The sequence below is a fragment of the Phocoena phocoena genome, chromosome 20 (assembly GCF_963924675.1).
Source record: "Phocoena phocoena chromosome 20, mPhoPho1.1, whole genome shotgun sequence".
In the NCBI taxonomy this organism is placed as follows: domain Eukaryota; kingdom Metazoa; phylum Chordata; class Mammalia; order Artiodactyla; family Phocoenidae; genus Phocoena; species Phocoena phocoena.
Genome location: NC_089238.1, coordinates 28,781,557 through 28,809,331, shown reverse-complemented (window position 1 = coordinate 28,809,331; position 27,775 = coordinate 28,781,557). Strand labels below are relative to the sequence as shown.

At 37.5% G+C, this 27,775-nt stretch overlaps 1 protein-coding gene across 1 annotated transcript in view; it reads left to right on the top strand.

Moving 5' to 3' along the window:
* The window catches only part of RPGRIP1L (RPGRIP1 like), a 95,357-nt gene extending 68,647 nt beyond the window's left edge, over positions 1-26,710 (top strand). The window contains exons 23-26 of the mRNA XM_065898364.1: positions 9,064-9,247; positions 17,965-18,049; positions 23,399-23,532; positions 26,026-26,710. Coding sequence (XP_065754436.1) covers positions 9,064-9,247; positions 17,965-18,049; positions 23,399-23,532; positions 26,026-26,138 — 516 coding nt within the window. The 3' untranslated portion in view covers positions 26,139-26,710. The remainder of the gene's footprint in view (positions 1-9,063; positions 9,248-17,964; positions 18,050-23,398; positions 23,533-26,025) is intronic.
* Positions 26,711-27,775: the final 1,065 nt, after the last annotated feature.

Here is a 27,775-nt window from a genome sequence, read left to right as displayed (position 1 = left end):
GATGAAAGTTCATGATAATGCAGTTGACAAGGAAATTTAGTTATTTCTGAGATATACATTTTAAAGTAATAACTAGAATTATGACTTATTACATTATACCAGAACATATAAGATTTTTAGAAATTTCATGTAATGTCTGAAACATTTATGTTAACATATTTCCATACAAATAACCCAAAGAAAGTTTAGTATTAGTTGTTTCTTTGGTTTGTTTGTTTATACTGCAGGTTCTTATTAGTCATCAGTTTTATACACATCAGTGTATACATGTCAATCCCAATCGCCCAATTCAGCACACCACCATCCCCACCCCACCGCAGTTTTCCCCCCTTGGTGTCCATACGTTTGTTCTCTACATCTGTGTCTCAACTTCTGCCCTGCAAACAGGTTCATCTGTACCATTTTTCTAGGTTCCACATACATGTGTTAATATACAATATTTGTTTTTCTCTTTCTGACTCACTTCACTCTGTATTACAGTCTCTAGATCCATCCACGTCCCAACAAATAACTCAATTTCGTTCCTTTTTATGGCTGAGTAATATTCCATGGTATATATGTACCACAACTTCTTTATTCATTCATCTGTTGATGGACACTTAGGTTGCTTCCATGACCTGGCTATTGTAAATAGTGCTGCAGTGAACATTGGAGTGCATGTGTCTTTTTGAATTATGGTTTTCTCTGGGTATATGCCCAGGAGTGGGATTGTTGGATCCATACATATGTATTTTTATATGAGCATACAGACATAACATTTAGGTTTATGTAAGCAAAGAAAGTGTCTGGAAGTATGTAATCCAAATACTGTTAGCAATGAGTATCTCTGGGACATGGGTCAGGGCAAGGGTCAGCAAACTATGGCCCATGTGCCAAATCCAGCCCTCTACCTATTTTTCTAAATAAAGTTTTATTGGAGCACAGCACACTCATCATTTACATATTGTCTGTGGCCACTTCACTGTACGAGAGCAGAGTTGAGTACTTGCAACAGAGACCATATAGCCTGCAATGTGAAAAATATTTGCTGTCTGGCCCTTACAGAAAAAAATTTGCCAAGCCCTGAGTTAAAGAATAGGTGGAAGCAAGGAACTTCTATATTTTACTTTTTAGGATTTATATTGTTGGATTATTTTTAGTGATGAATATAGATTGCTTCTAAAAAGGAAATAATTTGTTAGCTAATTCTGTACTAAAATGTTAAATAATAACTAAAGAACGGTTTAATATGAATTGTAGAAGCTTTTCTATAAATAGGAAGGCCAACAAATAAAGGGTGAATCTTTTCTGGTTTAGAGCAGTGGTTCTCAAAGTGTGGTCCTCAGACCTGCAGCATCAGCATCTCCTGAGAATTTGTGACAGATGCAAATTCTTGGGCCCCACACTAGACCTAAGGAATCAGAAGCTCTGAGACTGGAGCCCAGAAATCTGTGTCTTGTCAAGCCTTTCAGGTCATTCTGGGGTGTGCTAAAATTTGAGAACCACAGCTTTAGGGAAAGGCAGTACTTCTCACCATGGCTGCGTATTAGAACCACCTAGGAAACATTTCTAAATGCCAGGGCCCAGGCTCCACTCAGATCAGTTAGATCAGAATTTTGTTTAAAACTCCCCCAGTGGTACTGATGTGCAGCCAAAATTGAGAACCACTGTTCTATACCGTCTGTTCTCAGTGATGGTGAAAGTAGAATAGCATCCCAAAATAACCTGAAATTGACGGTCATTTTTTAAATTCTCTCCTTCCTTCACAGTACTGCCATAGTAAGCCACTTTTCATGATGAAAATGTGTCATATCCCTCAGGTGTATTAGGACAGGAAAAAAATTCCAATCATCGCTTTAGAACATGGGGTAACAAACTTCTGTAATTTGCTGACCATTACAGACACAGTAATTTACATGGTATATAAGGGAGACAGTGTTCTAAAAATAAGCATTCTTAACCCTAGCAGGAGTCTGATCTCCATCACTGAAGTTTGCACTATTTATATTATTTGTTCAACGTAGTATCTTTTAACAGAACATAATGAGAAAAGAAAGATTACTGTCACCAATGGAAACTGGATTAGGGTTGTTTTGTTTGTTAAAAACATTACCATTATTTGTGTGTGTGTGTGTTAATTCCCAGTTTGGGAAGTGAAGTAGGGATCCTAAAGTATCTCAGAGATAGTAAGCAGTATGTTGGAAATATGCATTAAATTACTACTTCTGTATTAATTGTGTGTTAATTTTATAATGGTAGAGTATTAACATGCAATGTATGATTTTGGTTGTTTTATGCTGTCATTTTATCTCAGCTGCTCAGGTGTCACTTAAATAAATAAATACTTAACTATTAAAACTATTAAAATGGAATAATCTCTGTAAAAAAAAAAAAGAAAAAACATTATTACTTCAACAGTTGGAGTTTCTCTTTACTCTTATTTCTCCCAAAGAGCTATTATTTTTTTAAAAATCAAAGACTTTTCAGTCAAAACTTGTATGAAGAGTGGATTTGATTCCCAGTCAAATTCCTTCTAAGTAGAAGCTTTGGAGCTTAGTGTGAGGTCTAGGGGACTTATTTCGAGTCTTTGAGATGACTCTGCCAGCCCCCAGCCTGAAGAAGAGAAGTTGTAAGAATCGCCATTAATCGTTATGCAGCCTACCCTACTTACATATGGCTCTGTCAATACCAATGGAGAGTTGGACTTTTTTTTTTTTAATAAATTTATTTATTTTATTTATTTATTTTTGGCTGCGTTGGGTCTTCGTTGCTGAGCACGGGCTTTCTCTAGTTGCTGTGACCGGGGGCTACTCTTCTTTGCAATGCACGGGCTTCTCATTGCGGTGGCTTCTCTTGCTGCAGAGCACGGGCTCTAGGGTGCACGGGCTTCAGTAGTTTTGGCGCATGGGCTCTACAGCGCAGGCTCAGTAGTTGTGGCACATGGGCTTTGTTGCTCCGTGGCATGTGGGATCTTCCCAGACTCCGGGTCGAACCCATGTCCCTTGCATTGGCAGGCGGATTCTTAACCACTGCACCACCAAGGAAGTCCCAGTTTGACTTTTTTTTTTTTAATTTTTATTTATTTTTTTGCTGTGTTGGGTCTTCGTTTCTGTGCGAGGGCTTTCTCTAGTTGTGGCAAGTGGGGGCCACTCTTCATCGCGGTGCGCGGGCCTCTCACTATCGCGGCCTCTCGTGTTGCGGAGCACAGGCTCCAGACACGCAGACTCAGTAGTTGTGGCTCACTGGCCTAGTTGCTCTGCAGCATGTGGGATCCTCCCAGACCAGGGCTCGAACCCATGTCCCCTGCATTAGCAGGCAGATTCTCAACCACGGCGCCACCAGGGAAGCCCCCCCCTCAGTTTGACTTTTTGAACCAACTATTTTGAGCTTATCTTAGAGCTCACTTCAATTAAACTTTATTCTTAAGGGGCATAGACATAGATCATCACCTTCCATTTCCATTTTGTGTCTATTGTTTTGATATAAAGTACCAGGTTCTACATACCTTGGCTCCTATAGGTAGGCTTTAATTATATTTATTTACACACACACATATACAAAGTATTTTTATGCTGATAAAATAATACTCATGTAAACTTATATACCATCTGGGAAGTAACTTGATAATCCTACGAAGTTGACTTTCTCATACGTATCACCCAGCAATGCCAAGAGAACCACTCGCATACACAAGAAAACATGAAAGGATGTTCAGTGCAACATTTTTTGTAACAGCAAAAATTTTTAAACAACTTAATTGTTCATCAGTAGAGAAATAAATAGACTAGAGATTATATAGACAATATAAATGGAATTCTATACAAGTTAATATTAATGAATTAGATTTTAATTATAACCATGAATAAATCTCAAAAATATAATATTGAGTGAAGAAATTGCAGAATGCTTAATAGACAATGATACCATTCATATAAAATCTAAAAACAGAAAATAATATGTTGTTTATATATATATGCATACGTAGTAGAAAATATAAAAGCTTGTTTGGGAATGATACACACCAACTTCAGGATAGGGGTTACCTCTGGGGGAAATGAGGAAGAAGGGGAAAGGAATTGGGAGGAGGCGCTTTTCCCTGTATCCGAAATATTTTATTTCTTCCACAGTAACAGCAAAAAGATTTAAATCAGATACAGCAAAAAGGTAACATCTGTTTAAGATGTTGAGTACTTGAATATGCCAGATTATTTTCTTTATAGTTTAAAAAGTTAAAGAAATGCTTATTCACTGTAGAATTAAGAATGAAATAAAACTCACATGCAATCTCACCATAGTGAGATTTAAATCTAACTGACTGAAGCAAGTTCCAAACCTTTATCAGAGGCTATTCTCAGTTAAGCAATACTGTGTTTAAGGGCTGTCAAGTTGAATTAGTTTTTAGAAGCCTAACAATCCAACCCCATTGTGGCTGCTGTGATGGTTGAAACCAGAGGAAGAATTCAGCATGATCTTCTGAAGTACAACATAAAAAATTTAAGCATGCCAATAAAAGCCCGAGTAAATACTATAGAGAAATATGGCCTAAAATGTGAATTATAACATCAGTCAGGAAGCAGTAGTGGAATTGAGCCAAAATCATGAGAACTCTTAATGTTTTTTTTCTCTGAGAGTAATACAAGCTGTCATCACATTTCTAGATCATTCAATCACATAAAGTATAGTGTCCATCTATACAGACAACTAAAAAGAAGTTGCACACAGTTCTTATTTGAGTGATTTCTGTTACTGCTGTTCACCACAATCAGAAATTTTAAATGCTCTTTTTATATGTTGATGCTGACATCTCGCTAACTAGGGAAGCTAATAGGATAACTGGTGAAGAGGACAGAAACAGTACTGAGAAGTAGCATCACACCTAGTAACATGTTCACACGCATAGAAAGGAAATGAAACAAGAAAAGCCCAAAGCCTGTCCTGGCTGGCTAACCTATGTATGAGCAGGGTGTAATACAGAGGTATGACCAGTTGTATTCCCCTAGTAATCCTGAACAGACATTATTCTGCATCCGTCTAAAAGGCTTTGTTTCAGTCACTGTCATTTGAAACAGTATATTGTTACCCCTTCCAATTCTCCTAATTGAAATTTTTTCAGTATTTTATTATGAAAATTTTCAAACATACAGAGAAGTTGAGCTCACAACAGTACCCTACCCCTAGATTCTACAAAATTGATCGGTGTTTGTAATAGTATTATTTAATTAAAATCTAGAATGGCAAGATTTCTATACATTTTTCAACAGTTAATAATCACCAACTTCCCAAAACGTAGTAGATACAATCAATATTTGTTAAAGGTGAAAACACTAATAATTGCAGCCTCACATATTTCTGGCAATATATAAAAGATATTCTGAATAGATAGAGGACATTCAGCGTCCCTTGACTCTATATCATTAAGTATTTATTGAGAGCCAGATCCTAGAGAGGATGTTAAATAGCAAAAGATGAATAAGTTATGGTCCTGGCCTCCAGGAACTCACCGTCTACAGAGAGAGGCACATATGTAAACAAATCCATGCAATACAATGTGACTAAAAAGTGCAGTGAGGGCCCAGAAGAAGAAGCAACTCAGTCTTGGAAATCAGTAATGCTCTCATAAAAGGAGTACATGCATGGCCCAGGGCCTCAAATAAGTGGAATTTTGTCTGATAGAGAAGATTTCAGATGCAAAAGCTCAGCAATATTAACAGTACACCACAGGTCTGGGGAAATGGCGAGAGTGTAGGGTAATAGGTTTTCAAGCAGAAATGTGATATCTGATTCGTTTTTAGGGAAAGAACTCTGCCACCAGAAGAAGAGTTGAGGCTGCAGGCAAGCAAGTAGACAGGCAGGAGTGCCTCACCTCTCTTACAGCCATGAGAATGGAGCCTTTTTTGTTTGTTTGTTTTTTGAGTGTGTACTGCATAACCACACCAGTGATGCAATAAGCAAGATAACAGTCCCTCTATAACTGAACTTAGAGCCTCGTACCACCCACCTGTCTGTTTACAGTTCTGTCAACCAGTTATTTTTTATGATTCCTTCTGATTTCTCCCTTCTTACTCTATAAAACTACTTTCTAATACTAGGAAACTGTTGAATTAGTTCCTTCCTCAGATCATGTGAGAACATAAAGAAGGAGTTTCCCTAGAGATAAAAATGAGAGAAAAAAAAAACAAAAGGCATCTTGTTTTGTGTTTATATCTCCAGTAGCTGACACAATGTTGAAATATCTTAAGCTTTCTGTAACTCAGTGAAACATTGAAATATTTAGGAAGTAAAGTGAACAGGAATGAGTGATGTATAGGATATGGTGGATGTGAAAATGGAGATTTGCAAGAATGGCTCCAGGGTCTCCTGGTTCTGGGTGACCAGGTGGATGGTGATGTCATCACCTGAGATAACAAATATCTAGAGGATCAATGAGACTGGGGGAGAAAAGAGATCATGAGTTCATTTCTGACAGTAAGTTGGCGTTGTCTGCTAGTCAGTTGATGTGCTTCTTAATCTTGAAAATCTTCGTATATAATCTAGTTGAACTTTTGATTCACAGAGCCATGAGAACAACCAGAATTGTTCCAGCGTTGAAAAATAAGTTGGCTAGCCCAATTAGCCAAAATTTATAATATTTAGAAATTGTTTATTCAGGGTGTGCTTCCCTAGATATATACTGTTTGGAACTTATCCCTTTTTGGATTTATTTTAGCTTGATTCATGTGGCATCAAAGGAACAAAGAAATGATAACTAATAACTCTGTCAGTTAAGTTAGAGAATTAAAAAGCACATATGCTAGAGGTAATGAGGCTGGGTCAGGGTGGGGGGAATAACAGAAAAAAAAGAAAAAAATATCTAGACCAGAAAGAAGATAGACATCCTAAAAATAATTTTAAAGCTTTTTTTTTTTTTTTTTGGTTAGTACAGTGGGTTTTCCTTTGCTTTACTTGGTTTCGGTATTTTGTTTGTCTGACTGTGATCCAAGTATCTACATTTACTTAGAATTCTATTTTGTATGTAGGCTTATTTGACAGCCCAAGTTCGTTCTTACAGTAACGCAAGTTTTCATATGGGGATTGTACAGTTAATATATTATTAATTTAAAAACCACTTAAATAAATTTGGTTCCCCTGCTATTTAAAAGTTAATTTGTCTCTTCATTGGGTTCTGTGATAAATTTTAAATTCCTCTCCTCACAATGTAGAAATGACCATGTATAGCTCTTTTGCCTTTTTATAGCTATTTTCTAAAAATGATTCTTTTGTGCAGAAGCAGGAATGTTTTATGCTATTGTCATAACAATTCTAAGTTTGTTAAATTACAAGTTATGTAAAAGACTTAATTATGCACTGTGCTGCTGTTGAGCCAGAATTATAAAATATGTGTGTGCGTGCTATTTTGACAACCACAATACATTTTAAGGAAAAATAATATCATTTAAAATACTTTCTTTACCATGTTAGTCTTCGGCAAGCAGAGAAGGGCTTTTCTGAAGTGAGATTAGACAATAGAGCCAACTTCATTTTTTATGCACGTGAACGGAGAGGGCTTGAGGTTATTAGTTGAAACCGAGTAACCTTTCCAGGCTTTCATCTCTTTCTTTTCAAATTTGAATATGAAAAGCATATTCAAGTCAAAGACCATCACTTTAATGACATTTGGCAGTTATTTGATTTATTAGGTTTTAGAAAAAATTTTCCTTTAAATATTTCATCATACTATGCTAATCCTAGTAATATTGCCAGCTGCAGCCTTGTACCTGTATTAGTGGAGACAGAATGGTGTGGAATTTTCTCTGTCATCCTAGTAAAATTTCCATGAATCTACTGAATAATAAAATAACCTTATTGAAATATTCAGATTTAGGTTTTTAGTTAAAGTGTCCTAGAATACATAATAAAAGAAAATGTCTTTTGAAAGAAGGGGGTAAAATTACTTCATCAAATATTGAGGGGGTTTGCCAGCAATGGAAATTGTTCTTTATGGGAATATTTTTACAATAGGGTACCTATGCTTTTCAATTTGATTAATTATATTATATACTTTGAAATATCAAAATAGTAATCACTATGGTGAATTTACATACTGATTTACATCTGACAATGAATTCCTAAAAGTTGGTTATATAAGCAGGTCTTAGTATCAGGATTTTTAATTATTATTTTAAGTTATATAATTTATAGTAGGATGCCTCTGAATTTAATAAAGAAAGATTTAGTAAGGGGGAATAAAGAACAAATTTTAAATTGTAAACATTTAAAATCAAATGTAAACATTTAACCGAGGAATTATCTTGGTGTGATCTAATTTTTAAGTCATAGTCTATCATTTGTTTTAAATTATTACTCAAGGAAACATATGTGACTCTCATATAATGTTTGTGACACCAAAATCTATTAAATAAGGATTGAGATGAAAATTACACAAATATATATTTTTAGTTAATTCCGTAAAAAGGAGATAAAAATAAATTACGAGAAAATGTGTTAAATTCGATAAAAATTTTCTTTCTTCTGTTTGAAAACTTACCACTTATTGAATGAAATATGTTATGGCAGAATATATAAGAGAATGAACTGTAGTCCTAGTTAATATGGATTCGCGTAGCTACTTATGTTAGCATAGTAGCTATACAGTATTCAACAGGCTTTGATCTCTGAATAACCAAAACTTTCTCAGGTACCGTAGAGTAAATAAAAGCAGTGACAGACATGTATTTCATTACATAGTTTGAAACAAGGCCAACTGATACATGTCATTCTGAAAGTAATCGGAGATGAAGATCTCATAATCTTCATTCCTGATGGACTGCTAGTGGGGTATTTATAGCCTCAAATGTAAATCAGGAGACTATTGCCATGACACTGTTAACTTCAAACCCTGGGGCATTAGAAGCTCATTCTCCCTCTCTCTGTCGTGAATCATCTATCATGTGTAACTAGACAGTAGGGTACGATACCTTCCAAAAAAGAAATCAGTGAAGGCCACTGCCTTTATGTTTTATTTAAAATTGATAGTGGAAAAGAGTGAAGGATTTTTTGTTCATTTTATTTGTTCTGTATCTTTTTTTGTTTCTGCTCTTTAAACAGCCATCAGAAAAAATTCGGATTGAGATCATAGCTCTAAGCCTTAATGATTCTCCAGTAACTGCAGATGATACTATCCAGCGACTATTCATTGAGTGCCGATTCTACAGTCTTCCTGCTGAAGAGACACCCGTGTCACTTCCAAAACCCAAGAGTGGGCAGTGGGTCTACTATAACTATAGCAATGGTAGGTATGGTATTTATAGTATAAACTTTTGTCTATGAAGGAAGGAAGCCAAAGGAACAGGGAAAAAGTACATTTCTCTAATGTTCACATAAAATCATGGAAGTGTTGTCAGAATAGATCAATAAAAGTCAAACCTGTAGCATAAGGATTAAGAAATTAAATTTAAGGTACACCTGGCCCTCTGTATCCATGGGTTCCACATCTTCAGATTCAACTAAAATACGTTGGAAAATACTTGGGGAAAAAAAGTTCCAAGAAGCAAAACTTACATTTGCCATGCATCAGTAACTATTTGCATAGTATTTACATCTATTTACATGGTATTAAGTTTTATAAGTAATCCGAGATGATTTAAAATATACAGGAGGATGTGCACAGGTTATATATGCAAATACTACACCATTTTATATAAGGGGCTCGAGCACCCTCAGATTTTGATATCTGCGAGGGTCCTGTAACCAGTCCCCCTCTGATACTGAGGGACATCTGTAATGCTACAGTTAAAAGAAAACGAAAACAGTGGGAAAACAATGTTTCTAGATGTTCCTGCTATATCATAGAAAAATGCCACCTGCGTCTACCATTGAATTTAATCAAAAAATATGATATTTCAAGGAGAATAAAACTACTAGTTTTTTTATCATGTGATTCTTTTTTTTTTTTTGCGGTACGTGGCCTCTCCCATTGCGGAGCAACAGGCTCCGGACGCGCAGGCTCAGCGGCCATGGCTCACAGGCCCAGCCGCTCAGCGGCATGTGGGATCTTCCCGCACCGGGGCACGAACCCGCGTCCCCTGCATCGGCAGGTGGACTCTCAACCACTGTGCCACCAGGGAAGCCCTATCTTATGATTCTAACAATTTAATGGCCTAATTATTTCTGCATTTCTGCTCAATGTCATCACAGATGTTTTTACAATATACATGTATATCTCTCCCAGTGTCTAGATGCTCAGGATTTTAACTGAGTGATATAAGTTCTTAAAATACCTTTTCATTTTTTAGCCCACACATCCCTTCGTAGCAGCAGGCAGGTGTTCTCTTTTAGGGCTTTACCTATCAGCTAGTTGATATGAAAGTCTGCTAGACCAGTATAGACCCAATAGGCACCCTGTAAATTCTTAGATCAACCAACTTTAAGACGTTTTTAAGGACAGTATATATCAGTGTATAATTAGAGGGGAGTAAGAAGATCATATCAGGCTGCCATGACCCTAAGTTAAAAGTGCTTATTAAGCTCTTCGAAAACCCTGTATGAAAACAAACCAGAAAGATGGAGTGTTGCATTATCTTTAGCAGAGCAGGCCATCTCATGCTAGTTGAACACCAATATTTTTTTCTCACCAGTTTTATAAATTTCTTTTTTTTTTTTTTTTTTTTTTTGCGGTACGCGGGCCTCTCACTGTTGTGGCCTCTCCCGTTGCGGAGCACAGGCTCCGGACGCGCAGGCTCAGTGTCCGTGGCTCATGGGGCCTAGCCGCTCCGCGGCACGTGGGATCTTCCCGGACCGGGGCACGAACCCGCGTCCCCTGCATCGGCAGGCGGACTCTCAACCACTGCGCCACCAGGGAAGCCCTGTAAATTTCATTTTAATCAACATGTATAATCATTCTGTTGTACCACTAGGATTACAAATGCTCATGGTTTTTTTTTTTGTTTTGCAGTTGGCATTTTTAGAAACATGCTCATTGCTTGAAATAGTAATCATGAGTATCCAGAGATCTGGTCTAGTCTTCCCCGTATCTATAATTCTTACTAGTTACGAGAACTTGGGCAACGTGTTTCAATTTCGTGATTCCCTGTCTTATCTGTTGAATAAGGTGCTAAGAACCCTTCCAGCTCAGATTCTATAATTCTGTGATAACAGGTGGGTTGAGAAGTCACATGGGAAATAAATAACATGGTCAGGACAAGAATCTGATTTCTCCTTCCTATCATTGACTTGATCTAATAGAACATTTCCAAAAATATTTTCTCAAGCTTCCTAGAGATGTTTTAACTGCAAGGTATCAGAAAAGTAAGCCATAATTACGATATTATTAGTAATGAAAAAACTCTTTAGTCAACTAATTTTTTTTAAAATATTCCTCAAATTTTTTTAATTATTATTTCTTCTTTTTTTTTTTGGCTGCATCAGGTCTCAGTTGCAGCACGTGGGATCTTTCCTTGCAGCACACAAGCTTCTCTCTAGTTGTGGCGTGCGGGTTTTCCCTCTCTAGTTGTGGCGCGTGGGCTCCAGAGCACGTGGGCTCTGTAGTTTGCAGCATGCAGGCTCTCTCGTTGAAGTGTGTGAGCTCAGTAGTTGTTGAGCATGGGCTTAGTTGCCCCATGGCATGTGGGACCTTAGTTCCCTGACCAGGGATCGAACCCACGTCCCCTGCATTGGAAGGCGGATTCTTTACCACTGCACCACCAGGGAAGTCCCTAGTCAACTAATTTTAACGAAGGTACCACCCAAGTAAAGAGACAAGCCCTTCTGGTTTTTGTATTATTCGTTGTAAAGGGCAGCAGTAGACTGTTTGGTTGGACTGACGACAAAATTGTTTTTTAGAAATTGGTTGTACATTGAGACACTTGGCCATGCAGCAGAACAGAGGTTTCCATTTGCTTAAGGAGCAATGCAAATCATTCTTTGGATGAAACCTGTGACACATGCTCAAGTATCCTGAATTTTGTACATTCTCACATGGTGACCTAGGTCTGTTTGAGGCTTTTTGTTGGTTTATTGGTTGGTTGGTTGGCGTTGATTTGGTTGTTTTAAATGTTTTCCTTTTACTGCAAGATACCCTACTATCTAAATGGTATTTTAAGAGTTGCTTATGTTTCTAATGAATTAGTCATTTGATATCAACAAGAAAACCAGTAATCTATTAGAATTTAATTCATTAAAAGTGTTTACTGTACCTTTCTGCAGCTTCTATTCCTACCTATTGAGATTTGACTATATAGAATTATCAAGGTTAACTGAAAAGAATTTTAAGGATATTTATCTGGTGGGAAGGGAGAGGAATGTACTTTGTGCTTAGAAGCAAATTAATGCTGTTTTATATCTACTGTATCTGAAAAAATGAAGTCCTAGATCATCAGCAAATTTGAGAAATAACATTAACCTTGGAGAAGGTTTATTTTTCACTTAAGTAGGACATACTGAAAGTGTTTATTTTTAAATTACTATGTTTGCATCTCCTTCATTGCAGGAGAATCTCCTTGAATCTTTGGTTAATAAGTAACTATCTCACTCATCTAATTATTGTAATGATTAACCATTCACTTGTTATTTGATATAAAAGGTCAATATAAATGTAGGTTTACATCTTCCAAATCTTATTAAATGTTAATGAAAGTAGTTTTATTTCCAAACTGATGTTTTAATTGAGACAGAAAATTTAAAGGACAGTTAGTACATGCTGTCTCCTATTTGAACACCATACCAGGCAAGAGGTTAACCAAACCTTGCAATGATTTTTACCCTGCATTATGACTTGAATCTATTCAAAAGGGATTTGTATACTGAGGCCTAAATTAGGTACATAAAATGAGAGGTTTAGACTAGTGATCCCCAGGATTATTCATAGCCTAATTCAGTCTCTTTATTAAGAGGTGTTAATACCAGTTTCACATACACGAAATATATATCTTTTTAGGGCTAGTAATACTAGAAGAAAAAAGAAAAGAATCAACGTTGAATTAACTTGCTAGACGCTGGTAGCAAGAACAAAAACATTTGTGTTTTATTGGGCTTGAAAAATTTGCTTGGAGAACGCTGAGAAAGCAAGAAAATAGTTTGGTAAAGAATAAGATTAATGGTAGGTCTACAGAATGTTGTCTGGGCTGAATAAAGTCTTCTAGGGAGTTGACAGTGGGAAGAAAAAAGATTAATGAAATCGTCCAAGGTTTTTATGAGACTTATACAGATCTAGGCCTTTAGTCTCTGAGCATTGAATGGTCTATCTGTTGGAACAATTAAAGTTTAATGCAGAAGATGAAAAGGATGCAGAACTTTAGATTTTGTTACTAATGGGAGGAAAAACTTGGCAAAGATAAGGACTGGGGGGATGATAACACTTCAACACAAAAGTTATCTTCAAGGTTATCAACCCTTTATATAATTAAACCATCTGCATTTCTTCTGCCAAATGACATTGATAAAGAAAATAAGGATTTCTGCAGCCTGCAGAAGTGAGGGATGTGTTTTTAATGGTAGACAATTCAAGATCAACTCAAGTATTTGGACTACTGGTTTGTATCTTGTTTGAGACATATGCTTTCAGTAAATTTATGTCAAAATCTAGCAAGTCCTAAAGAAATGTGATTTCTGATGAGAATGAAAGGTGGATAGCTTAACTTTTGGAGAGTTCTGATACATTTCATAATCACCAGAATTGCTTTTTAAAGGATGTATTTCAAGTTTTGAAATTGTAGATTTTTTTTTTAACCATCTAATTCAGAACACCAAATGGATGTCCTTGGGATCATGACCTAATTAGAGGTAACCAAAGTGTCTCTATCTCCCACATGTTTAACACAAAAAAAAATGTTTACTAGTTCCTGATCCTTTTCAAAAATCAGTCAGAGGAGTGTTGGGCCCAAACGCTGGTTCTCAGTGGTATCCTGACCACCAGCAGCAGCAGCTGGGAAGATATTAGAAATGCAAATTCTCAGGCCCTACCCCAGACCTACTGAATTAGAAATTGAAGGTGAGCTCAGTAATCTGCATTTTTAACACGTCCTCCAGGGATTCTGATGCACATTAAAGACTAAGAACCATTAGGCTAGGTTAAGATCCCCAGTCTAGGCCTTGTTTGTGCAAGCAGGAGAGCTGGGTAGTTCTAACTTGGTACACTTTTGGAGAACCAAACTCATCAGTAAGTAGCTTGAGTTTTTTCGAAAAGGAATTTTTTGTTTTTGAAGTACAGTTGATTTACAATATTGCGTTAGTTTTAGGTGTACAGCACAGTGATTCAGTTATAGATAGATAGACAGATATCTTTTTCAGATTCTTTTCCCCTATAGCTTATTACAAAATATCCCCTATGTATAGTCCCCTATGTTATACAGTAGGTCCCTGTTGTTTATCTATTTTATATATAGTGGTGTGTATCTGTTAATCCCAAACTCCTAATTTATCCCTCCCCCTACCTTTTCCCCTTTGGTAACCATAAGTTTGTTTTCTATGTCTGTGGGTCTGTTTGTTTTGTAAATAAGTTCATTTTGATCTTTTTTTTTTTTTGATTTCACATGTGAACGATATATGATATTTGTCTTTATCTGGCTTACTTCACTTAGTATGATAATCTCTAGGTCCGTCTATGTTGCTGCAAATGGCATTATTTCATTCTTTTTAATGGCTGAGTAATATTCCATTGTATATATGTACCACATCTTCTTTACCCATTCATCTGTCGATGGACATTTAGGTTGCTTCCATGTCTTGGGTATTGTGAATAGTGCTGCAGTAAACATTGGGGTGCATGTATCTTTTCGAATTATAGTTTTCTCTGGATATATGCCCAGGAGTGGGATTGCAAGATCATATGGTAACTCTATTTTTAGTTTTTTAAGGAACCTCCATACTGTTCTCCATAGTGGCTGTACCATTTTACATTCCCATCAACAGTATAGGAGGGCTCTTTTTTCTCCACACCCTCTCCAGCGTTTATTATTTGTCGAAAAGGAATTTTTGAAAGTGTTCAGTCAAGAGAACTGGTTAACGCACGTGGACCAGATGTAAATATCTAAAGCAATATCCCTTTAAGAAAGAGTGAAAGGAGGGCGAGATGGCCTCTCTTGATACAGCGATGGAATTCTCTCTCACATCCCAGTCTGTGCTAACAACATGGTTGCAGCTTAAACAGCAGGAAGAGCTCTGGCTTCATGTGGAAGAAGGAGAAGGTATAGCATGGAGGTTAAGAAGGCAGGCCATGGGGCAGACCTCCCTGGATTCAAATTCTAGCTCCACCACTTTCTAACTAGGTAACCTGAGGCAAATTACTTACCTTCTCTGGGTCTGCTTATCATCTGTAAAATGTGGGTCAGCATGGTTCTTAACAGATGTGATTGCAGTAAGGAAAGTATTGAGTGTAGTACATAGTACATAATAAACATTGCTCAATAAATGGTGGCCAACACTATTTTTATCTTTGTCAAGAGAATAGGATATACAGTGTGCTGGTCAACTGGATGAAGCAGTCATATAGTCACAACTATACCATTTTTTTTTAACCAATTTCAATGGTAAAGATTTTTTTTAAAAAAGTTAAACATAGAATTGCCAAAGATTTAGCAATTGTACTTTTGGAAATGTACCCAAAAGAATTAAAAGCAAGGACTCTGACAGATGTTTGTACACCATGTTCATCACAGCATTATTCACAATAGCCAAAAGGTGAAACCAGCCTAAGTATCCATCAAAAGACAAATGGATAAACAAAATGTGCTGTGTTTGTATGTATGTGTCTGTATGTGTATATACATGTACATACAGGAACATTATTGAGTCTTGAAAAGGAATGAAATCCTAACACATGCCATAGATGAACCTTGGAAACAATATGCTAATTGAAATAAGCCAGACACAGAAGGATAAATATTATATGGTTCTACTTATAAGAGGTATCTAGAATAGTCAGTCGTAGAGACAGAAGGTAAAATAGTGGTTACCAGGGGCTGAGAGGAGGAGGGAGTAGGCAGTTACTGTTCAGTGGGTGTGGTTTCAGTTGGAGATGATGATAAAGTTCTGGAGATGGATAGTGGAGATGGCTGCAAAACAGTGTGAACGTACTGAATGCCACTAAGCTATATGCTTAAAGATGGTTAACATACTAAACTTTATGTTATGTATATTTTATCACATTAAAAAATTTTTTTCAAGCTGTTGAGATTCATCAGAACTGGTCTAGTTTAATTGAAAGACTATTTGGATGCTAGACGTTGAATTCAGTCTTTTTTTGTTGTTTTAAATCACTGAGATTACCCTTGTCTTCAACCAATGTAGACCACTATAATTAACAACACTGTATTTTGTATTTGAAAGTTGCTAAGAGAGTACAAAAAATTGTCACCATGTGAGGTGATGGATGTTAACTCACTATGATAAACATTTTGCAATATATACATATATCAAATCATTATGTTGTACACCTAATACTCATACAATGCTATATGTCAGTTATATCTCAGTAAAACAGAAAAATTATCACAAAAGAAATGTAGGCCAGTATGGCTTAAAAGCTTTAGAACTCTGAAGTCAGAAAGGATATGGTCTACCATATCTTGAATTGGTAATTAACAGCAAAAACAAAAAATTCCGATTTGGAAAAGAAAAGTTCAAATTTAGCTTGGTGTACTGGTGGCCAAATGAGGTCCCATCTCCCAGCATTAGTGGAAAAACATGACTTTTTTTAAAAGCATGCCTTTTTAGCATTGATAAGTAAAACACTATATTTACAAAATATACAAGAACACTTTGTCTTTTATGATTCCTGTAAATCTCAGTAACCTGTATCATCGGTCACATTTACTAATATGGTATCGTGCAAAGAGCAAAAAGCTAAGAGCTGCTGTTTGACCTTGGTTCTTCCTTCTCTTAAACTACCAGCCCACCTCCACACAGACCTTTGTGCCTCACTCAGTGCCCAGCATGTGCCATCCCTGGCCCTCGGCTAATATTTGCTCAACTAGCCAACGATTAAATGAGTTGATAGCATCATAATTTGAGATTGAACTCAAATTGTCCAGGGCAACATTCTCAGTATGAAATATGTTTGTTCCCAACGTAACCTGGCTTTAGAACTGTCATGGTATTTTTTCACCCTTTGTGTATTTTTGATCAGGGATTATCTCTAAATTGAGATCTGGTCACAGGAGAGACTTTAACTCCAAAATGGCACCTGAAAAAGAAATGTCTTCAGAAGTTAACACATGGCTGAAAGGCTGCTACCGAGCTGAGAAAAAATAATCAGAATGAAAATTAGAGTGTTCACACTCTGAGATGCCATTTTCCCAAAGTGCAGACATTTACAGTTTCACGTGTTCACTGTCTTCTTCCTGGTGGGTCTTTAGATGAGTTACCTAATCTTATATTTCAGCCAAGTCAAGTCTAACCACAGTCCTGCATGCCAGCGTGAACCTTTGAAAACCAAAGACAAACCTCACACCCTAAAAAGCCTCTCTCTCTCCCTTCCACCACAGGTCTATGCCATACCCCCACCCAACCACCAGCAAGCGTCAGTGTGTGGATTTCCTCAACCCATTGCGCTAGGATGCCTCTTTTATTGCATGTTGTGGCAGGAGAGAAGGATTAAATTACCAGGGCTGTCAGGAAGGACAAGCTCTCTGCCATACATTATCATGTCACTTGCTTCTTGGGTGAAAGAAAATGCAGTAAATCCCTCAAATACAAAGCAATAAAGACCGCTGGCTTTTACTGTCACGACTGCCACTGCCATTAACAGGCAGTGACAGCGATGTGGCACTCTTAGATGTTGCTTGTATCTTTTCTGACAGTGTGCACGTAAACCTGCCAGTGACATGACATTAGATCACATGACTATTCAGATTTAATTCTGGTTTCCAGCGCGGCTTTCTTTTCCCTTGCGTACAAGTGAGGTGGTATGACTTGCGTCTCTAAAAACAGGTATTTATACAAATACAGAATGGTACTAATGTAGCATATTCCTGAGTGACTTCTTGCGGATTTTTTTTTTTTTTTTTGGTTTAGTGATCTACGTGGATAAAGAAAACAACCAAGCCAAGAGAGACATCTTAAAAGCTATACTACTTAAACAAGAGATGCCTAATAGAAGGTACATTTAAGCATTCTAAATTATCTGGCGGTTTATACAAAGGAGATCTCTGTAGCGTGGTGTGGTGGGGAAAGAAAAGCACAAGATGAGGAAGCAGAACACCTTACTTCCCTGATTCACTCAGTGTCCTTGAATGAGTATGTGACCTCTCTGGGTCTCTTTCCTCCTAGAAATATCACAGCCCTGCCTATCATACAGAGTAACTGTAAAGATCCTATCGTGCTTTGCAAACCAAAAGACTGTACAGTGTAGTGTATAAAGTATCCCATTGTCAGTCAGGTATAAGTGTAAAGCACCTAACAGTGATTGCCAGGAGGGGGCGCTCTGGACTCAATGGCTGGAATATAAATTCTTGTTCTATCACTTACTAGCTGTCTGACCTCAGACAACCACCCTGTGCCTCACTTTCTGCATCTGTAAAATGGAGATAATACAGGGTGGTTGTAAAGATTAAATGAGATGATATGTGTAAGATGGATAGAATAGCGCCTGACGCAGAGTAAGTGCACAGTAAATATTCACTGCCGTCATTATAAGCAGCAGTAATATTATTATTTGTAATAGCTCATCAGCCTTTCATACTAATTTTTACCTCACTAGCACTTTTTAATAGTTCATCATTTCATGTTATTTTTAATGCTTTTTTAGGGCAGACTTGAACAGGACACTTTGCATTTTTGGTCAGTAGAGAAATTATACCCTTTCGAGAAGGAAAAACACCTGATCTTAATAAATTCTTGCTGGACTTCCCTGGTGGCGCAGTGGTTAAGAATCCGCCTGCCAGTAAGGGACACGGGTTCAAGCCCTGGTCCGGGAAGATCCCACCTGCCGCGGAGCAAGTAAGCCCGTGAGCCACAATACTGAGCCTACGCTCTAGAGCCCGCGAGCCACAGCTACTGAAGCCCATGTGCCTAGAGCTCATGCTCCGCAACAAGAGAAGCCACCGCAGTGAGAAGCCCACTCACCGCAACGAAGAGTAGCCCCCTCTCGCCACAACTAGAGAAAGCCCGCACGCAGCAACAAAGACCCAACGCAGCCATAAATAAATAAATAAATAAATAAATAAATAATTTTAAATAAATAAATAAGTTCATACTTTTGATTGAGCTCCCATCCATGCAGTCTGAGGAGTTATCTAAGTGCTACCCATCAACCCCTGATCTGGGGGCTTCGCCAACGCCCCTCTGCTGGCTTGTCCCCGTTGGCCTGGGTGGACCTTTTATCTCCCCATTGTCCTCTTCTCCTTGCCTTTATGGCCCATCAGTGACAAAGCCTCTCACTGCCTCAAACCAGCTCTTACCCCTCCCCCACCTGAGAAAGAGACTGAGGTTCATCTGTTTCCTAGAGGTCAGGAAGTGAACATTAACAACATTATATTTTTCAAAAGAGCTTCCAAACTAGCATCTGATCTTCTGTTTCATGAAATGAAACTGAAACTCTTAGCTCTTAGGATCTGACAGTGGCTTTTTATTTAACTTCTTGAAATACATGTATTATTTCCTTGGATTTTTGTTTTAATATTTATTTATTTGGCAGCATCATGTCTTAGTTGCGGCATGCGGGATCTTCATTGTGGCACACAGTCTCAGTAGTTGCGGTGTGCAGGCTGTCTAGTTGTGGCATGCGGGCTCAGTAGTTGCAGCACTCAGTCTCAGTAGTTACAGCACGTGAGCTTTCTTGTTGTGGTGTGTGGGCTCTAGAGCACGTGGGCTCAGTTGCCCCACAGCATGTGGAATCTTCGTTCCCTGACCAGGGATCAAACCTGTGTCCCCTGCATTGGAAGGAGGATTCTTAACCACTGGACCACCAGGGAAGTCCCTCCTTGGATCTTGATTCTGAAGAAAGAGTAGGAAAACCCTATTAATTGCCCTGAGGTTCTGTTTTTCCCAGGACGGTAGATAATCACTCAGGTTTTACTTACTTCGTATACTTCAGCTTCTTTCAAGGCCACCTCAAGTACCACTGGCCCCCTGGGTATCCCAGGTCACTAGTGATTAAACGGCACTGGCCATGTCATCTACTTCTCTGTGGTCAAGAAGCTCGGTCATCACTGCCCAGAACTGAACTTTAAAAATAAAAAAAAGTCCACCATAGCTGTAATGACTCCCACTCTCCCATCATTGTTTCTCTAAAAATTTCTAAATGCCCACAGAGGCACAAATGTTCATGTCATTTTAGATACTGCAAGAGGCACTGCAGGTGCAGAGTGACTGGCTCAGGGCTGATGACAGCTGAGGGCTTGGAGCGCTGGCCATGTGCTCCTCGGACTGCCAGGGGAGGGATGGGGCCATCATGTGAGAATAGCCCTGTCCCATTTCTCTCCTTTGACAGTATCATTTTCTTAAGGGGGAAAAAAAAAAGGAGTTTACATTTACATTTTTCCACAACCAAAAGACAACTATTATTCCAGTGAATGTTCTCACCTTTTTTAAGTACTCTGAGGTCACATTACTTAAAGTACCTCCTAGTTTATAAGAATTCATTTTCTCAGACAGTAGCCCCCTTGAACATTGGTGATAACTTATAGAGCCACAGTTAGATAAGTTTGGCCAATCTTCTCTGACACACATAAGATGATGTGCATTGTATAATGAATCACATATAGTACCTTTGCATTCTGTCCCATGCTATATTTGCAAATATACAAGCGTCACTTTAAAAGGGAGGCAACACATTGAAATGGGAGTCTGGAAATTATTTATTTGAAGTCATGGTTTTGACACCGACTTAAGGTTCCTTTTTGGTTTCATTTCTTCCCTTTCACAGTATTCTACTGTACAGATCCAACTTAACTATCAGCACTCCAGTATGTAAAACTCACAGGTGAGCCCTTAGGCTCTTCTATCCTGTTTCATATAAAAATGAACTATTTCAGAATGAGGAAAGAATCAAAACTGCTAAATGATCTAAGGAGTTTCAGTGCCTTCTGGTTTCCTAAATGACAGCAGGTGACGTTTGAGGTCTAAATCTTGAGGCCCCAGCCCAAGGCCTGCCTTCTCCAGTCAACCTTCCCCAAATGAGCCAGCCTTCAACTAGGACTTCCATTTTGCAGTTCATGTAGTAATTCAGCAAATATTTATGATCCCTACCTAAGTATCAGGAACTAAAATGCTGAACAAGAGGATATCTTTGCACTCATGGAGTATACATTCCACTGAGGAAGACAGACAACAAGTAAACAAATCAACCAATTACATATTACAATAGGTACTAAGAGAAAGCTAAACAAGCTGCTAAAATGGAAAATAACATAAAGGGAATTCCTGGCGGTCCAGTGGTTAGGACTCCGCGGTACCACTGCCAGGCCCGCGTTCGATCCCTGGTCAGGGAGCTAAGATCCCACAAGCCTTGTAGCGCAGCCAAAAACAAAAAGTAGGAATAAAAAAAGTAATAATAACATGAAGGCAAACCCGAGGAGATGACATTTAAGCTGGTTAGTGAAGCCTCTTCAGCATGTAAAGCAAGGTTCCATCCCTTTGTTTTGGCAGGGTTCAAGGTAAGATAAGATGTGTCTGTGCGTGTCCATGTATGTGTATGTACAGTTTAGCCGAAGCCAAGCTGTAGTTTTTAAATTATTTTACCTTCCTCCCTTTAGAGCCTAACTTTAGTTTCTTAATTTTGTATTTGACATCTCATTTTGCTCCCTATAGAATCTAAACCAGAAATATTGCATTTTTTGTTTTTAGCCCTTTCTCTGGCACTTAGAAGGTTTTTTTTTCTTTTTGTCTCAGAATTCTCATGTATTCAGTGGAGGTAATGGTATGCATTTGTAAAGTATATAGATAATTATCCTTAGATATGAGACATTATATAAGGATAACACTTAATATTATTACAATCTTGTAGCCTCCATCCTTTCTGTAAGTCTTGTGAGTGTAAAATGTGCGTCAAATATCACTTCTAATTCCTTCTTTTCTAAGTATATTCATTTTAGGACAATATCTTTCATCATCATTCTTCTTGTTTAATGAGTGATACAGTCATTGTATAATTTGGGTGTCTCGGTTTTCAATTGAGACAAGCCTTTCCCATGTATTCTTTTTCTCTCCCCTTAGAAATGTAGAAGCTTAAGGAGCTCTACCTAGATTAAAAATAGTAATAATAGAAGAGCAAACATTTACTCAGTGCTTAATGTGTTCCAGGCATCATTTACATATATCATCTCATCCAATCCTCACAAGAGCCGAGTGAACCATTACTATTCTACAGATGGGGAAACCGAGATCAGAGAGGTTAAGTAATGTGTACAAGGTCACACAGCTAATTAATAGGAAAGCAGAAATTTGAACCTAGAACGGATGCCCTTAAACCACTTAATCTTAATTTATCTATTTTATGCATCATATAAAATATCCATCTTTCTATTTCTGGATCAGAATTTATTGCTATGGAGAAACAGGGACTTAGTAAAGAAATGAAATGTTGAATACTTTTAGCAAATTATTTTAAAATATTGTCATGTTTACCTGTAAGCATTTGGAAAGGATTTTTATCTTGCATATTTTTCAAGGCATGACATCCCAGAGACTTAGGTTTTTACCTAACAGTGTTATCTAAGAAACAAGTTTCTTGTTTTGTTTCTGATTTGGGATGGATAGATTTTGAAAATGGTTAAAATGGTCGTTTACAAGCATTCGTGGTTTAAGCTATGCTGCCAAGACATATCAAAAGAGTACTTAACTGTAAATTCCTGTCATTTGGTCAGTCCAAGTGTGTTTGGCCTCAACACAAGCCACTAATTCAAATCAGTTCCATCAGAACCCTCCAATTATATGTCTAAAAGTAAAATAAAACTTGGATGCTATGATTGTAAGTTGAAAGATTGCTGAACTAATACAAACATTTCATGTAGCTGTTGGGTAGAGCTACAACATTTAGCTAACATAGTTAAGAATATAGAGAACACAGTGGGTTAAATTGCTTAGTAGAAACTCCAAAGTTGTGCATTTCTATAGAAAATGTTGCATTTCTGTTGAAAAAGCTGCCCTAACCTCCCTGGTCTTTATTCACTTGATCCTTTTAGCCTTAAAAGTAGACATGTCAAAATATGATCAGATAATGTATAATAGAGTGAACATCTGGTTCTTCTCTTCGCCTAGTAATTTTCTCAGATTCTAGTGATAAATGATAATCAGTGCTTAGAAAAGTGAATTAGTGTTCATGTGAAGTCTGGGTGTGCTATAATAATTCTAATCGCTCATATAATAACTTATATAATTTTCTTTTTATTGGAATAATTGGAAACTGAGATTTCACAGTTTGTGATAAAAAGCCATTCAGGAGTTTTGTTTCATTTGTGATTTTTTTTTCTCACTTTGTAGCGATGTTCTGTGTTCTTTCCCTTCTCAGCGTTCGCTTCACTGTGGTCAGTGACCCTCCAGAGGATGAGCAGGATCTGGAGTGTGAGGACATCGGCATTGCTAACGTGGACCTCGCCGACATGTTTCGGGAAGGGAGAGACATCATCGAGCAAAGTATTGATGGTATGGGTGGAAGTATTGCTCAATCTGTACAACCAGCAATTGCTGAAATCCAAATTCTTTATTAAAACCTTCTTTTTGCTGGCTGCAAGGACGTTGAGTCACACACTAGTTGAATCCTTTGCGACTCAAGCTGATTTGTTGAGGCTGGAATTTCTCCCTACATCCCCCCCCTTACCCTCCTTCTCTGCCTTCCTTTAAATCAACAGAAATTTAAAAATAATTAATTGTGTTTCTCAAGGAATTATTCATTTTGTTAGTATTAGGTGGGGGGTTGTGGGGGACAAAAACGTGGCCATTGGATTTTTTGTAATGTTGTTTCTAGAAGCCTCACGCTGTCAACCCTTATTTCAGCTAGGGCATGTTATTCTGAGTGACCATTGCAGTGTGTTCTGCAAGGCTTCTCTTTACTTCAATGTTACAGTCCGGTGATGTAGTCACTGCAGATAACTGAGTAGTTTTGGTCACTTGCTTCTCATCAGGATTCAGGGAGGAGTTAGGGATTCCTGACAAAAAGTGCTCTTCTAGATTTTCACCTCACCAGGTGTGAGTCCCAACAATGCCTAATTTCTACCCCTTATCCTTATATAACACATTTAGAACATGCTGAAGGCACTGTACTTTGTGAAGTCAAGACTTTTAAAAATAATAATCAGGGATGGCCTGGGCTGTACAATAAATGAAGAAACGAAGCTGAGTCCTAATCTCATTTCTTAAGTCAGCAGAGCCATCCATCACTGGAAAAATGTACACGGTTTGTTTACTCATTTATTCATGCATTAAATGAGCACTTAACTGAGCACCTCTTAAGTGCCAGGCACTCTGCGTACACCGTAGTTCAGCTGTGGTTCACATGTCAAGCTGCTTGTCCTGGATGTGTGTCAAGTGCTCAAAAGTCAGGATCAAGCCAAATAATTAACCAAATTAGACCAAGTAACCAAATTAGAAACCTATTCTGGGAAATTTTATAAACTATACATATCACACACATATCACAACTTTGGCAGGCACAGAAGAAAAAGATGAGAGGATTAAAATATGAACCTAAATCCTATTAAAAACACCCAGAACCAAGAGAGTCTGACAGAAATGTTCAAAATTATCTGTGCTTTAGATTCTTTATCTTTTCTACAGTCAGTGCTGTTCCAAAAGCCATCTTCTCATTCTGCAAGACCACAAATGATCATATTGGTCTGATAGAGACAGCTATTGTGGCCTTGTTCTGGGAAAGAGTCAGAAAATTAAACGCTGGTACGGTTAGGTTTTTAATGCGTTGCTCTGTGCCAGACATAGAAGTGAGGCGTTCCAAAGAAGAGGTGAAGGCTCGGCAGTGCGCTGGGGACCATTTGTGCCCCTGCAATCTCCCTGCCTGCTCATTTCTCCACCTAAGTCTTTGTATACTAAGTTTTATTTGAAGGTTTCCTTACAAATTTTCTTGGAGTTAAACACACACACATATTAAAAGTTCAAGGAAAACCACGAGGAAAATACATAGGAAACTATATAGACTCATAAGTGCTGTCAAGACTTACAAAGTCCAAAATTCTGGCCTTGAGTCACTAGTAGGTTATCGCTGTTCACAGAGGGTTGGGGTCTGAATCAGCATCCCATTTGGCCCCCACCACTGAGCTCAGAGAGTTATCAAACAGTCTGCCTTTGATACACCACTAAAGCTGTGCCTCCTTCCCAGAAAAGCCCACAGACGCTCAAAATTTTACATCTACTTTCTTGCAACATCAGTGCGTAGACCCTCAAAGCCAATCCATAGACCTTAAGATTCTGGGTCTGCCATTTTAACTTTTTCTAATTTCACATATAATCTATTTTAAATGGAATGTTTTCCTTAGAAAGATAAATAACCATTCCAGGGGACTTCCCTGGCGGCCCAGTGGTTAAGACTTCACCTTCTAATGCAGAGGGTGCAGGTTCAATCCCTGGTCGGGGAGCTAAGATCCCACATGCCTCGTGGCCACAAAACCAAAACAAAACAGAAACAATATTGTAACAAATTCAATAAAGACTTTAAAAATGGTCCACATCAAAAAAAAAAATCTTTAAAAATATATAAATAACCATTTCAAATAATGATCATGTAATTTCTTTACAGTAAGTTGCCATTCTGATATTTGTTAACGCAGTATGTTAGAACAAATTCTTCGTTGTCGTATCTTGATCCCTTTTAGACTTTTATTTCCTACTAAGAAATTCTGATTCTGTGGGAATCATTATCCTGTAGCCTTTCCACTGGGTAAACTTCAGGATTAGATCATTAGTTTTAACTCCACAAGCAATATGTATACATACATACAGTACATCTGAAATGTGTATACACACTCATACACACATGACAAGCTTTGATTTTTAGATTTCTGAGATGCCAGTGAACTTTGGACTTCTGTAGAGCTGTTTTCATCTTTTCAACTACTGTTTCAGCTAGGCTCTCTGAAGAAAAATCTGTTGAATGATATTAACACTTTTCTGCTATCTTCTCCCTAGTTTTGGATGCTCGAGCAGATGGTGGAGGTATTGGCAAGCTCAGGGTAACTGTCGAAGCACTCCATGCCCTACGGTCTGTCTACGAGCAATACAGAGATGACTTGGAGGCTTGAAAGAAACTGCTCCAGAGGCATCTCCTACTCCTGAGTAAATGCTCACATGAAAGCACTTAGATGAGATTTTCGTAATTACTCTGGTGTATGTAATCTGTAATTCATGAGAAGCTGGGAGGGAGGAGGCCTGGGTTTGAAGTGTTCAAGTTTTGTATACTTTTTCCATTTGTTTATTTTTCTATTCCCTCCTTCCCATGACTGCCACCCCCTCAGGACTTAAGTTCTCCACAGTGGGCAACACCTTCTCAATAATTTATACCTACATGATAACATGAGAAAGTCTATTTGCATTTTCAACATTTTCTTATGAAGAACTGAAATGCAATTCCCATTTTTATTTTTAATAAGCAAAAAACATAAATCTTAGAAAACCTATGAAAAAGAAATACTTTTACGTTATCCCTAATTGTCCCACTAAATGGAATGTGTATGATTAGCCTCATTAAGAGTTTTGCACTGTGAAGATTTTATTAGAAGCAATATTATGAAAATTACTTGGATTAATGTGTTAATCTTCCTCTTTAAAATGCTAATATCCATTTTATGCACATTAAAGCTCAGTATGCATTTTCTTTGATGCATGCCATTTCTATCAATTAAATATAAAGAATGAGACTTGGCACCAACTTATTAAATTACTGCAAGTTTTTTGTTTTTCTTTCTTAAAAATTACAGTTCTTCTTATTTGTATTGTTTTCATGTATTTGTAATGGTAATATGGGATCCAGGAATGTGTGTATGTAAAGAGGAGACAGATACATGAAATTTACACTTTGAAAACTTAGCTTATGACATAGAAAGAAAATATTAAAAATATGCCTCAAATTCTGATATGCTTAGTTAGACCTGAAAGGAGTATCTTTTTATCATTTTTAAAATTTACGTCAAGCTTGTACAATGCGAGGGTGTATCTGGATAACCAGATCATCGAAAAGCAGCTCAGAAAGTTAATTTTCTAGCTTTTACTCAATCTCACTGAAGGATTTAATTGATATTTTTAATGGAGCTGTGAATCAATGCTGCAAAGGAATTGTCTCTAGAGGTCTAGGATATAATGCATTTCATTTTTTAATTTACTTTTTTATTTGTCATTTTCTTCAAAGGATTTTTATAGGCTGTGGGTTTTCACTGTTTGCAAACAGGCTATGTTCCTTCTTAAGCATATGTAAAGTATTCAGGGAGATAAGTAATTTATTAAAATCTACCTAATTTGCCGTGATATATTAAATCTCTGCTTCAGTGATCACAGACCATTTCATTTAGAGAATTAGGCATTCCCTCTTTGTGTGATTAAAGCTCTGGAAAATGAGTTCTTTGCTCCTATTTGTGAACATTCAAAGCCTGCTAATGGCAAGAAGATGGAATAGATTATGAGACAATTCATTACAGTTCAACAGAAAAAAAAAAAGCAGCTATAATGCAAAAATGCAAGTATGAATATCTGCATATAGTTTGAACCATCTGTGCTCTAATGGCTTCAATAATGACTCTCGTCTTTAGGAGGCTTTGAAATGACATCCGTACAATATTAATTTGTTGATGTACATTGTGGAACCAGTAGAGTATGATCTGACCACAGAAATCTATAAATTCTGTCTCTACCATTGGGCCTCCCTGTCTGGGGCCTGCCATCTCCA